This window comes from Ambystoma mexicanum, chromosome 4q (genome assembly GCF_040938575.1).
Source record: "Ambystoma mexicanum isolate Mex_15411 chromosome 4q, UKY_AmexF1_1, whole genome shotgun sequence".
Lineage (NCBI taxonomy): Eukaryota > Metazoa > Chordata > Amphibia > Caudata > Ambystomatidae > Ambystoma > Ambystoma mexicanum.
In genome coordinates, this window is record NC_090928.1 from 124,424,306 (window position 1) to 124,438,577 (window position 14,272).

The 14,272-nt window shown below is 47.7% G+C and overlaps 1 protein-coding gene across 1 annotated transcript in view; it reads left to right on the forward strand.

The window, feature by feature from the left end:
• Nucleotides 1-411: 411 nt before the first annotated feature.
• WDR64 (WD repeat domain 64) overlaps nt 412-14,272 on the forward strand; it is a 1,979,698-nt gene continuing 1,965,837 nt past the window's right edge. The window contains exon 1 of the mRNA XM_069607651.1: nt 412-681. Coding sequence (XP_069463752.1) covers nt 519-681 — 163 coding nt within the window. The 5' untranslated portion in view covers nt 412-518. The remainder of the gene's footprint in view (nt 682-14,272) is intronic.

Consider the following 14,272-nt stretch of genomic DNA (forward strand, 5'->3'; position numbering starts at 1 on the left):
TGCACTGTAAAAGTGGAACTTTGGCTAAAACATAATGCACGTTTTAATGACTTCTGCATTATATATCAGTTCACACCAATTGGGAAATACATGGTTACAACTAAGCTATAATAAGATATAAGTGTAATACAAGAAATAACCATTTGTGGCTTCAAAATATACTGGCTTCATAGGGAAGTCAACAGTTAAAAAGGTGTTCTTTCCACCGGCATGACGCCCATTCGCAGAGAATGCGAGTAGCCCTCTTGAAATTCACAAGAACTTCGTGAAGCCTTGCTGCGTATGTGCAGCAGATCCACGCGCTACTTCAGCTCCTGTCTACGTCATAAACGTCTCACCGAAAAGAACGCAGTGCGTATTCTCTGTCAGACTGGAAGAGCCAGACGTCACGTAAAAAGTGGCTGTGACGTCATTGTTTCCAGGACTGGCCCGTGAAGAAGTGGAGGAAACTGCGTTCCGGTACTTCACTTGCGCCAATGGTTGCAAAAAGGGAAGGATAATCTTCTCGATTGTTCGATATGGAGCCCGACGAACCGGGGGCCGAGATGCACCAAAGAGCCCTAAGCCCGGGCAGCTTCACGCACAATTTGGAGAAGTTCCAGGCTCTAGTGAAAGAGACCGCAGCCCAGAAGCTAGCGGAGAAGGAGGAGGAGACGCTCGAGCCCAGCACCCTACTCCGAGGTACGTGGGCTCAACATGCCAACCCTCCCGATTTAGGCGGGAGGCTCCCGATTTTTGCGTGAAAAATAATGCTATTTTTCACGTTCTCCCGCCTAAAATAAATCTTTGCCCAATGCATTCCTATGGGAAAATCCTTGGCTCCCGATTTTTCTGACGTAATCTCCCGCACAGGTGGGTTGAAATGTTGGCATGTATTGGTCTAAAAGTGGGACCCAGCCTCCAGTCCTCAGCTGCAACACACGAGTGCTCTCCTCAACATCTTTTTAAGAGCTGCTGAGTGAACGTGCAGGCACGAGTGGGAATATGTCTGCTTGTTTTTGTTATTCCAAAATTCTATTCAAAGGGCGAGTCATGGTTTGCAGTTCCGTGTGTTATTTTGTAGAAATGGTGGGTTTCGTGTTTTCTGTGTAAGAAACCAACAGTTAGGACTAATGTCCTGTAAAGAGATTGTTGCTGAAGAAACTGGCCATTCTTTTGGCTGCAAACGAGATTCCTTTGAGCGCTGTGCACCTGCCCCTGCGAAGTAGTATGTTGAGAGACAGCGCCAGTCTTCTTAAGAAAAAACAACTGCTAGACCACTGCTAGGTTTAGAGTGGTCTCTGTATTCTTTTATTATATATGCATTCTATTATAGTTAACATGTTATTGCATTGTGATGTTTAGACATTCTTTGCTTTGTTGTGTGCACTGTGAGGAAAATGCCTACCCGCTATAAAGATTTTTGTTGGGAGTACATTTCCCAATTTTATTGTCATTCTGTAAGGAGGGAGCTGTGTTAGGTTTAGAGTGGTCTATGTATTCTTTTATTATATATGCATTCTATTATAGTTAACATGTTATTGCATTGTGATGTTTGGGTTCGCCCAGGATTTCTAGATGGATGATGGGTTTGCTGGGTTACAATTTTAGAATTAGCCATATGCCTGGTAGGGAAAATGTGGGTGCTGCTGCCTGTCTAGACTTCCTGTGGACAATGGAGACATTACTGAGGTGATGAGAGAGCAAGATGTGGTCATAACTGAGGTTGCATGTAGTGCTGTGGAAAAGAGTGGCAGGAGGCTGACAGAGAGGATGTCATTGTGACCAAAGTCAAAGAATGGACAACAGAGGGGTGGCCCAGCAAAGAGAATGGGAAATCCCCCTCACTAACGTGACAGGGGGTTTAGATTCTATTGAAGACAGGAGGCGAGTATTATGCATTTCCATCTTTACTCTGAAACCACAGCAGCAAAGAAAAAACTTTACAAACAAAAAGTTTCAACAACAGAACTAGATAAGAGTTCAATGTCCATGCATGGGGAACTCCCCAAACCATCATGGAGGACAGGTCATGCCCTGCAGGGAACCAATGAGCAGGGACCCTCCTCTATATATATCCATTACTCTAACCCCAACCCCTCTTTCTGCAGCTGTCTTGCACCAGACGTCCAATGAAACGGTTGAACTGCGTAGCGCGGAGAAAGGGTCCAGCGAAACTGGAGATCTCAACCTTCCCACAGCCTGAATCTATGACGAAGTTCTTCTGGATAGGACTTCTCACCCAAATCTGAAACAATATGAAATATAACAGGGTGGGTGGGTGGAAGCAGAACAGCCAATACAAAGGGAGGGTGGGTGGGATAATACTCGCCTCCTGTCTTTAATAGAATCTAAACCCCCTGTCAAGTTAGTGAGGGGGATTTCCCATTCTATGGCATGACAGGAGGCTTCATATTATGCAAGTTCAAAGCCCTTGCATCCCAATCCAAATCCCAACCTGAGCAATACACTAGTGATAAAATAAAATTATTATTCCAAATATTATTCCCATGACCAAACAGCTGCTTTGACAATTCCCTCCTCCAGGAGAGCATCTTAAACACTATAGCATCTTCCATTGAAGGACCAAGGAGCAATTAACTCCCTTTCTCTGCAAATCTACTTAATCCATATGGCCCAAGGGTAAGAGACCCCACAATAATGTTCCCACAGGAAAGCAGCTGAGAGGTATTTGGGGGTTAAGTCCAACTTAAGCATTTAAAAACACTTAAAACCTTATACATTAGAAAATGACCCAGACCTGGATAATAAATGGAGGAAACCCTATGGGTACCCAATCTGGCAATAAATCCTGACCCCTGGGAGAACATTGCACTGTCCATATCTAAAGGACTGAAACAGGAGATGTACTTTAACAGGAAAGAAACTCCACATGGATAACTTTGAAAACAGTTGTAGCACAGACAATCCTTACTTGAAAAAACAAAGATGTGTTAATACCATATGATATAATCGAAGCCGATAAGAAACACCTAGTCAAGGTGGAACCCCAAAACCAATGGACCTGAAGGTCCTGCGCACCAAGTACTGCCAACCACCGTTTTCACCCTTAGCGACCATGTTTCGCTGCGATAATGGCAGTAAAATGCAATCATTGGCATGTAAAGTATCCTTCGTAGGCCGTTCTACCAGAACAACCTATTTCCGTTAAGGGAGAAACAGAAGCAAAATCTTATCACATACCCATTCACTGAATAGCCGCCATCTAAAAGAAAACAGGCTTATTAAAGGCTTTCCAAAAGTCCTTGATGACCCAGATAGTGCACTGCGCAAAGAACTTCTGAAGCCCCAGAAAAAGATGAAAATATATTCTAATGAATAACAGAGGAACCATAAGAGAGAAGTGACAGGTAGAGATAGAGAAAGGTGGATAGGGGTGACACTAGACAACATGCACCGTAAAATCCTATAGGGATGGGAACCATCCCCCTCCCGAGAAGGCCCCAAAAGGAACCGAGCAATCCCAGAGGAACCGTCCAAAGACAGTGGACTGGCATCCACCTTCTCACAAGGAAAAGAGATCACCCAATCGGAACTCCAACCGTACCAGATTGAGGCCAAGAGAGAGCTAATAATGTAGCTTTCATAAAGCGCTACAAACCATCAGGCATCTGAGCCCTGCTTGTTATAACACACGGTGTGTGGAGCTCATTTATCGATCTCGCAAGTATGAAAGGCTGAGTGTGGCTCTGCCCATTGGATCCTGCATCAGCAGGCTTTGCACAGATGTTAAAGCGAGTGATGCACTTGCTGAGTTATCGGACCGACATCCTGATTGACAATATGTTTCTTCAGTCACGGAGCTAACTGGAATTGATCTTAGAGAAAGGCTCTTGTGTGTAACAGGTTTAGGTAACTGTTCCAAAGGCTGATCTAAATGCGAGAGCAATAGATTCTCGCGGGGTGCTTGGAACAATGACACGGAAGGAGCTGGCCCTCTGCCCATCTAGGTTAACTAGCTAAGGGAAATAATCACCCTTTCCAGGGGAGAAAACTGCTAACTCCTTACTTAAGTACAGTCTATCATCCCAAAGGATAAGATGCAGAGTTATAATGACGTGCCTAAAACCAAGAACAAACTCTGTGATTGTGGAAGGGACATCTCTAACTGTATCCAAGAAACAAATATATATATATATACACACACACACGCCAGAACCTTTGGAACCTCGGTGAGTTATCACCTTCTTCATTAACTTGGTGACACCAGGGGCTGAAGGGAAAGGCCAAACCTAAAGGGAGGGACAATGATAAGAGTGAACCCATCAGTAGAACTGACGCTGAAACTCTTGAGGGGAGGAATAATGGAGGATACCCCTCAACACTAACCCTCGAGGTCTAATACAACCATACCATCTGCCAGGAGACAGGAAACAATGAGCATAACAATACTTCCACAAATATATGTTAAAACTTGTAAAATACTTATTATTAGAAGTATCCTATACGTCCACTCCCAATTAGTGAGAGCATATTTATCTCATTCATAATTGAGAAACCGTGAGGGAGGTTCTTATCACCGCCCCTTCTAAAATGAGGGCAAGGGAAAAACTGACAGAGGAAGAGCACAAATAGGATCCTTGTTAACCCACAGCAACCCCCAGGGGTTTGAGATGAACATCTTCTACGAAAAACCTAGTGAACACCAAAGGCATTACTGGAGATATCCTATGACTAGCAGGACTAGTCGGCACAATCCTTCCAAAGGAACCAAAAAACACCATGCTCAAGCCCCTCGAGCAGAGGAGTAACTGTGCGCACTTCTTGATGCACCTTCTACTGGATAGGTAGACTCAGGAAAACCTCCAAAGGATCTGCTCCCTTCTCCTGAGGGGCAAGATCTTAATAAAGCCACCTGTTCAATAATAATTCGAGATGAAATCGCACGGGTAAGGGCTTAGGTCATCCTGTGGCCGTGAAGGTTTTCCATCGAAGCCGAGCAGGCAATCGCTCTTATAATCCAGTCCTTCATGATCCGCACATTTTCAAGTGCTAGTATTATAATCCGAACCTGGATTGTATAGTTTAACCTCTCAGAGGACTGCATTGCCCTTGAGCCATCCCTTCTCACAAGAGGGGTAACTACGCAGCTCCGTAAGAGCAGAGGCGCCATCGTTGCCGAGCAGGCAAACAGACCTCGATCAAGTAGCCCAGCACTTGCACATCAAATAGTGAACATAGAGGTTACATCCCTCTTTAGCCAGTGAGCAAACTGGGTTATACATGTCCTAAAAAACCCAGATACCCTCTTCCTTCGTAGGGTCCTATCCCTTATGTCCCCTAGGGCAAAGAAGGATACCCAGGACTGTGCAATCAATGTCGAGAGGGTTAGCTCACAAAACAAGAGGATGGCACTGTCTCCCAAGACCGCCCCCCTGATGAGGGAAGAAGGCTAAGGTTCTTAACGCCTCATGAAGGCAAGTAGGGTCCGCCAAATTAACGGACACAGAAACCAAGGACCATGCATTAGGGGAGATATATATTAAGAAAACAGGATATGAGGAACAGACCAGAACTGTAGGTACACCCCCTAACCTGCGAACTTAACCCCTTCAGGGGAGGAGAAACCTAAAGGAAAACGGACTGAGTTGTCCTGAACTTACCTAACGGAAAAAGAGAGAGAGAGGGGTAATTAAGCAGACATTTCTTTTCCCCCGTAAAGGGACATGAAATATCATTCTAGTACAGGATTGTGCCTGAATGATGGCTGGATAGGAAGGCTCAAGCCCCCTCTAGGTCATTTAACAACCTCCTCAACCAACCCCTGTCTTTTCTTTGAAGGATAAAGTAAAAAAACAAATAAAACAAACAAAATAGTTGTTTGAATAAAGAGAAGCGGCAATGCTTCACACACAGCTTAACCATTGCTGTGTCAAAGGAATACGCCAAGCAAGCGCACCACAAGCTGCTTACCCGAGCAGGGTATCGAAGTCAGCAGCACGCCAGGGAACAACCCTCGCATCCCAACTCAGGTGAAACCTGAAGCCGAGCAGGCAGCGGCAATCAAAATAAAGGTTATGAAATTCTGACGCAAGATACCCAAAAATAGTGAGACACTTGGTAGTATTTTGTATTTCATTTCTAAAATGTAAAAGTGGTGCATGGCGCTCCCCTCACCTGCACTTTAGTAAGCAAAGCTGTTGCCAGGGCGCGCATGGGGATTGAAATGGGAGACCCATATGTGGAAGCCTGCACCTTTCCCATAAGGATTACTTTAAAGGGAAAAACCCCTTTTATCTCATTTGGTATAAAGTGAACAATTTAGCATTCATAAGTCAGCAATTATATATATATATAGCGCTACAAACCCACAGGTATCCGAGCGCTGCTCAACCCTACCCCTGGGTCAGGGCAGCGTATAAGAAAGGAAAATTCCCTTATGGATAAATTCAAAAATTTGACATTCATAATTCAGCATAAAAAGAATTAAATTTGTTTTTAAATCATGCCCAGGATGTTCCAGACCTTGGATAAGAACTTAGGTCTCCAGCATTCCAAGACCAAGCACTTACCATTTGAGCCACTGGTGGCTGTACTAGCTACAAGAGAAGAAAGCGCTCCCCAGCCCTACCCCTTGGCTGTGCGTGCGAGGTCCGAAGCAAAGGCTTAAAAGACCCCTGCTGACAAAGACTCTCAAAATAAAAGAAAACATAACAGGGCGCACTAGGCACACCAACCCACGCATGACAGGCCTGTAAGCAACAGCTTCTAAATGGGCCTCACGTGAAAAATAAACAAGATAAACCAAGGGTGTGCACGGGAGGTCTGAAGCCCAGGCTTCAAAGACCCAGCACAGCTGACATTCTGTAAATAAATCACGCTCGACAGGCCTGAAGCTAAAGCTTTAGCTTCCACAGGGGCCCATGCGACTGCTCGCATTATCTCAGAAAGAAAGTAAAATAAACACACAGCTCGGCGCTGCCAGGCGCCCCAAACCCATAAAAGGAACCATACTGCAGGAAGAAGCACGGGCGCTCGTGGCCCATTAATTCTGTTAGACGCCACAAAGTAAGTGGCCGTTCAAATAACACAGCAAATAAATTTAAAATAAGGAAACACAATTTTCCAAAGTGAAAGCCGCAAGGCACACATATATATGCAACACCAATTAATATGGCAAACACTGACTAACATGTAAGACGCAACTGAAAGGGGTGACTTAGCTCTGTGGAGTCAGCAGCAAAGAAAGAGGGGTTGGGGTTAGAGTAATGGATATATATATAGAGGAGGGTCCCTGCTCATTGGTTCCCTGCAGGGCATGACCTGTCCTCCATGATGGTTTGGGGAGTTCCCCATGCATGGACATTGAACTATTATCTAGTTCTGTTGTTGAAACTTTTTGTTTGTAAAGTTTTTTCTTTGCTGTTGTGGTTTCAGAGTAAAGATGGAAATGCAAAATATGAAGCCTCCTGTCATGCCATAGAATTTGGATAGATGTTATGATAGATACTATGAGGTGAAATTAGAACTAAGTCTGTCTGAGGATGGGGGCAGGCTTAGGAGAGGATCTAAGATTGTGCCTCTCCTAGGTATCAGGGCCCGGTTGGTAAATTTAGCCCACCAAGGTCATGACGGACGCCGATCACACTACCAATCTGCAGCCAACAGTAATTTAGGGCGCACCATAGACAAACAGTGCCAGCACAAGAAGTAATTCACGTTGGATTCCCAATGCGCTGATGTTCCGCTCATAAAACCATCTCCCTCATTACGAAGATCCCAAACACTGACGCTTAGTGAATGTGCAAAGGTCTTTGCCCGGAACCCCACACCACTTGCCATTTGCAGTTCATATAATTTTCCAGCTCATAGAGATGCTTCAGGCACAATGTAGTGTTCCATACTTTTACATCATGGAAAAACTCGCAGATCCTGCTCGTCCGGTTGTTCCAAACGGCTCAGTTCGTTAGATGAGTTTGAAGCCAGCAGGGCCTGCTGCCTGCGTTATTATAACTTAATAAAGTTCCTCTTTTACAACTCATACCAAGTCCTCTCAAATTTAACAACCACATTGAGGTTTTGTAAGTTCTTACTGGCATGTTTTATTACAATGTTGATGGTGCTTTAAGTGGGATAACGTATCAAGGGAGGGGGTGGTGTGGACAGGTCACACAATAATCGTGTGCCGGTAGTAAGAATAGGGGCGCAGTCAGCCCCACAATTTTGGGGGGACTGGATGGCAGTTTTTTAAAGCTGGTAGTGAGTGGGGCCATTGCACCTATTGCACTGTTGATCCCCCACCCCGAGTCCAGGAAGCTGAATAGATGTTACGCCTTCCTTTGGCCCATTAAATGCATCTTCCACCCCAACTCACCCGGGGTGTAGCCAGGATTGTGTAACAAGTGACTCCTTGAGATAATGTAGTAGGGCTCACCCTAAGAGGAGCCCAAAGAGGGAACCCGCCTGAATCCGCAAACCACTGAAGATGGGTTTGGAAGGGTTCCCCCCCCATAAGGGAACAATAATTAAATAAGGGCTTACAATGGTGCATTTTACAGTACACTTGCTGTGATACATTAGGTAAAAAGCCACATGGTTTAACATTGGGTTTGTAGGGTAAGACATGAAAGAAGTCTATTGGAAGCCTAGTCACTAATGCCAATGCAGAGGAGTATTTTCAAACATATTTTCAAGATGTCTTTGCCCACTGTATGCCAGTACTCCCCTATAATGCCAGAAATGATACTTTAACAAAACATGTTCATGCTGGCTCTGCCAATACATGACGATATGCTGTATCCTCACGTAAGAATACACGCCTGTTGGTTTTGCCTTAATGCCAGTAAAAAAAAGCCATGTCACAGTAAGAAAACATGCCCTTCTGGCTAGCTGTTAAGACAGCACAGCGGGTTGAACTTTTGCTGCTGCAGACTGAGTGTGATCCGCAGGTTCAAATCCAGGCAAGGCCAGCTCAGCCTTTCCTCCCTCTGAAGTAGGTACATCAATTTCAACTTCAGTTTGGTGATCATTTTATATAAATATGCTCTCTGTAAAGTGCTTTGGCAAAAGCGCTATAAATAATCATTATCATTACACAAATCACCCATGTAAGAATGCTCATCATGTTGTATTTGCCCCCAACACCAGTACAAAATGTCATGGCACACTAAGAAAACATTGCCTTGTGGGCTGCTCAATGCCGCCCCACACCTGTGTAAGAACACTTATCATGTTGCCTTTGACCTTAACACCAGTTAAATAATGCCATGTCACAGTAAGGAAAAATGCCCTCCCCATGTAAGAACACTCAGGTTGGCTTTGCCCTTAATGCAAGTCCAAAATTCCATGCCACTGTAGGACCAGGCTATCCCCATTGCAGTACCCTCCACCCACTCCATTCCATCATTCACATAATAGCACTCTAGTTGGCTTTGCCCAAAAATCCAGTAAAACATGGCATGCTCCTGGCAAAAAATGTTCATGCTCCAATGCCCCTTCTGTGGATCCCAGCATCACAGATACAGGAGCTATAGAGACACACACAAATAAGTACACACACACACACACACACACACACACAAACATTCAGGCACCTACACCGCTTAAGTCATTCAAACACGCACCCATGTACACCATTCACACTGCATTCATTCATATGCATGTGCTTACAGACACTCCCTCACATACAAACATAAACACTTACACACTCCCTGACATGCCTGCATGGATACATTCATACATGCATACAATCCATGCACGCACACAAACACTTTTGTTCCTTACCTGTTTCCACCTGGACCAGCTCAGGCCTTACCCTGTCTACGCCTCTGCATCTCATAGACCATATAGTTAAGAAAAGCATAGCTAATGAAGATTACCCATACGTAGACGTGCAGGTAGTCTTGATTCTATTAAAGACGCAGAGGCAAGCATTATGCTAAAGAAAAAATATCTGCGTCAGGCTGTTAAGATGGATTTCCGAACTCTGACCTGGTGGGCAGAAGTTCAGGAGGGCAGCCTAGTTTCTTGGCACAGGGTAACCTTCTGGACAAGCCAGATCAATCAAGGTAGCTTGGTGGCGGTCAAGACTAGGGGCTTCATTACGAGTAGCCCGGTAAAAGCGGGTTCATTACCGGCATGCCGGAATGAGCGGGTCCGTGCTCGTATGAACCCGCTAATAGCGGGTGATTACGAGTGCACGAGCATGCGCGTTCCTCCATGCCGGTAATGGCAATACCGCCATGCCGCTAAAGGGCCTCTAACTCCCCTATACCGGCATCGCGGGACCCGCCCATAGCGGTACCGCCTCATACCAACCCCTAAATACCGGCACGGTAATACCACCATGGTAATACCGTGTTCGCAAAAAACGGACCCGCAAATTACGACATCGCGCAGGAACGGAAAATGGGGCGGTGGCCATCTTTAAAAACACAATCCATTGCTATCCTCCCCAACCACCAGTCATTTGTGTTGTGCTGTGGCAGAAAATAACCAGGATGTCCAAGGCAACCAGGAAGATGACCCCCAGGAAGCGCAAACAGCGTTTTCAGATGCTGAGCTTAATATGCTCGCTGACACCCTGGCCCAGCATGTGGACATCATCAGGTGTACTGACATGAAGCATGCGGCCCAGATCAAAAAGAAGGAAGTCTGGCAGGAGGTCGCCCAGAGGGTGTCAGCAGTGGGAACCACCCCAAGGACTGTGCGCGACTGTCGCAAGCGGTGGGATGACCTCCGCCACAGGGTGAGGAACATCCTGGCAGACAACAGGAGGGCCGCCATGGCGACAGGCGGAGGGCCACACTCACCAGTGAAGCTGATGCCATGGGAGGAGGCAGCCAGTACCTTCATAGATCCTGAGTCCATAGAGGGATTCGGAGAGCAGGAGGTGGGCGCCGCATCATCCCCAGAAGAAGGTGAGTGACCCATCACATACCTGTAGGGTAAACCATGATGTGGCACAAGTGACGTCGAAGTGAGACTAGGCAAGGCAATGCATGACCCGGGCCCACATCAACATATCCAGTCAAGAATGTGTGCCACACCCTGCCACACACAAATGCATGCTGAGTGCCAATCCCAATCCCAACACATGTGCAACATGACTCGACCGTGCCCATGTAACTCACCACACAGACACCATACCAATGCCATGCCAACAGCCATGCATTGATTGCCCACATGCCCCCTCAGAACATCAAATGCCACATCCCTGTAATAATTGGATGCATGAATGTATGAACATATCACAGCGCAATAGATTATCGCTGCCATGTGACACCATCACTGATGACCTGCATCTCTTCTATCCCCGAGGCACCGATGAGGAAGATGGCAGGCAGTACAGGGGTGCAAGTGCATCTACTTCACAGCAAGGGACCAGGGCCACCGCCACCCCCAGCCCCAGAAACTGCCCAGACCAACAGGCAGTGTGCCACACCGGGCAGAAACCCAGCAGGAAACACCTGCAGCCAGAGTCCAGCAGCAGCCACCCACAACAGTGGGAGGCGTTTCCGTTCCCGCTCCGCCAACCACCACGGACGTTGCGGATGCTGATGTGGAGAACGAGGGTGACACAGTCGTGTCCACCACACCCACCCCAAGCCCCATTACTAGCCTCCCTCCCCCTACAGAGGCCGAGAGCAGTGGCGATCCATGCCTCCACGACACGGACCTCGGAGAGTCTGACATATGCCTTTTTGAGGAGGACTGTTCCCTGGACGTGGGCCCCACGCAAGCGCCATCCACCACCCTGGCTACCACCACGCTGGCTACCACCACCCTGGCTGCCACCATGCTGGCTACCACCACCCTGGCTACCAGCACTCCTGCTGCCAACGACTCCTTTGAGGCTCGCCTGTCGAGGGTTGAGGCACGACAGGAGTCGATGCTTGACCTAATGCGGCAACAAATTGCCGATGGTAATGACTCCATGAGGGCCATCGCTACAGCCATCGCTGCAAATACTGCTGCCGTTGAGGCATCCACAACTGCCATGATGGAGTGTCTGGGGGCACTTACGCAAGCCCTGATGTCAAACCTGCCTCAAATTCAGCGCCCACACCTTGGGGCAGGCATGGGACCGGCCACGGACACCTCCACTACCACAACCCCTTCAACCTCAGCCCAATCAAGCCCCTGTGCGGATGACGCGGAGGAGTGAACGGCGCTTGGACATGGCACCCCCGGATCCCAAAATAGCGAAGAAGTAGAGTGGGCAGACAATGCCGTTGGACAAATGGACGTTGGTCAAGGGACCAGTGTTTGGTGTACATTTGGGGACATTTGGGGTTTGTAGGGTGGGAGAGGGAGTTCACTGGGGTATTTTTGGGGTTTGTAGAGTGGGTGAAGGAGTTCACTGGGGTATTTGTGGGGTTTGTAGGGTGGGTGAGGGAGTTCACTGGGGGTTGTGAGGGGAATGTTTACATTATTACGTGTCTGAAAAATACACCAGTTGTTTGCAAGAAAATCAATGGCTGGACATACTTCATTTTGTGCATGTACATTTAATGTGTGATGGCGTACCATGGCAAACTTCTAACTGAACAAGTGTGCATGTCCACATGCAGCCAGTGTGTCACTGGCACATTACTTTCATGGTCCCTGCATTTCAGAAGTATTCGTGGATTAGTGCTTGGCGTACAGCATGGCCATCCCGTGCATCACGTACTGGCAGGGGGGCTCCTTCGCCTCCGTCTCCATCCCCTTCATCCTCACCCGGCCCATGCATGTCAATGTCAGGTGGCAGTGGTAAATTCCTCCGGACGCACATGTTGTGCAGCATGACACAGGCCATGGTGATCGTTGTCAACTTCTCAGGCCTATATAGGAGTGACCCACCAGACCTGCTTAGGCAGCGGAACCGTGCCTTCAACAGGCCAAAGGTCTGCTCAATCACAACACCTGGTACGAGTGTGCACACGATTGTACTCCTCTTCATGGCTGTTCTGCGGGTTCCGCACAGGGGTAAGTAGCCACGGCCTCAAGGGATATCCTCCATCACCTGCAAGCAGATACAAATAGGTGTGTGTCACTCTGAACTGCCACCTTCAGGGAGCACAGTCATGGCGGCAGCTATTTGGTGTGGGCATGCAAATGTCCCTGTACGTATACAAAATAGTCACCTAGATGTAATGTATACTGTAATGAGGTGTGGTACACTGGATGGGGTTAAATAGATGATGCAGGGTGTAATCATGCATGCTGAGGCAGATGTGCTGTGGTAGTGCGACAATGCTTTGCCTCCAATTCATGCTGTATATTCTTCACAATGCATGGTCACACTAGCCACATTGCCACAGTTGCCATCCTGTTCAGTCATGCATTGCTTGCTTTCACCATGGTGGCCTGGTTGTGCCTCTTACTTGTTGTCATCCATATGTATTATTTGTGATGTGTGGCCAAGTGATGTGTTATGTTCCGTTTGGCTGGTTCAGGTGAGGAGTGTTTAGCTGTGCATGCATTCTCCACTCACTCGCTCTTGCCACCCAGGTGCACTATTACCCCCCCTTTCCCACCCAGGTGCACTATTCCCCCCCTTTCACACCCAGGTGCACTATTCCCCCCCTTCCCCACCCAGGTGCACTATCCCCCCCCCTTCTGCATCCGCACACATCAGTACCCCACAGCACAGCCATGGGACAGCAACTCACCAAGCAGCCAGGCACGTGGTCCAGCATGTCGCTCCATGTGACAGGGTAGCGTGGAGATGCGCAGTACCATGGCATCATGTGTGGATCCAGGAAATCGGGCGCAGCAATGGGTGATGATCTTGCTGGAGTCACATACCATTTGCACATTGATGGAGTGGTATAGCTTGCAATTGCGGTACACCGCCTCTATGGCATGGGGGACTACCAATTCCACATGGGTGCAGTCGAGGGCACCAACACAATTGGGCATGCCTGCCAGTGCATGGAAGCCTACTTTGGTTTCGGCTATCTCCTGGGCAGTCCGTGGTAGGGATATGTGGGTGCTTGTGTGCTTCAGGAGGGCATCCAGCACTTGGTTCAGCATGCGTGAAAATAGTGGTTGTGAAATTCCATGCAGCTGCCCCACTGTGTGTTGGTAGGTGCCTGTGGCCAGGAAGTGTCGCACAGGCACCACCTTTAGTAGCGGGCGGATGGCAGTGCGTATTTCTATGAGGCTGGCAATGTCGTTCTGTATCATGTCCAGTATGGTGGTGATGGTGTCACGGTCCAACCGGTACAGGGTGTGGATCTGCTCAGGGGTTAGGTTAAATGGGCTGGGTCTGGTGCGAGGGATTGGTGGCTGCCTACGAGGCACTAGTGGCTGCACTGGTGGTAATTGCTGGGCCTGTCTCACCCTC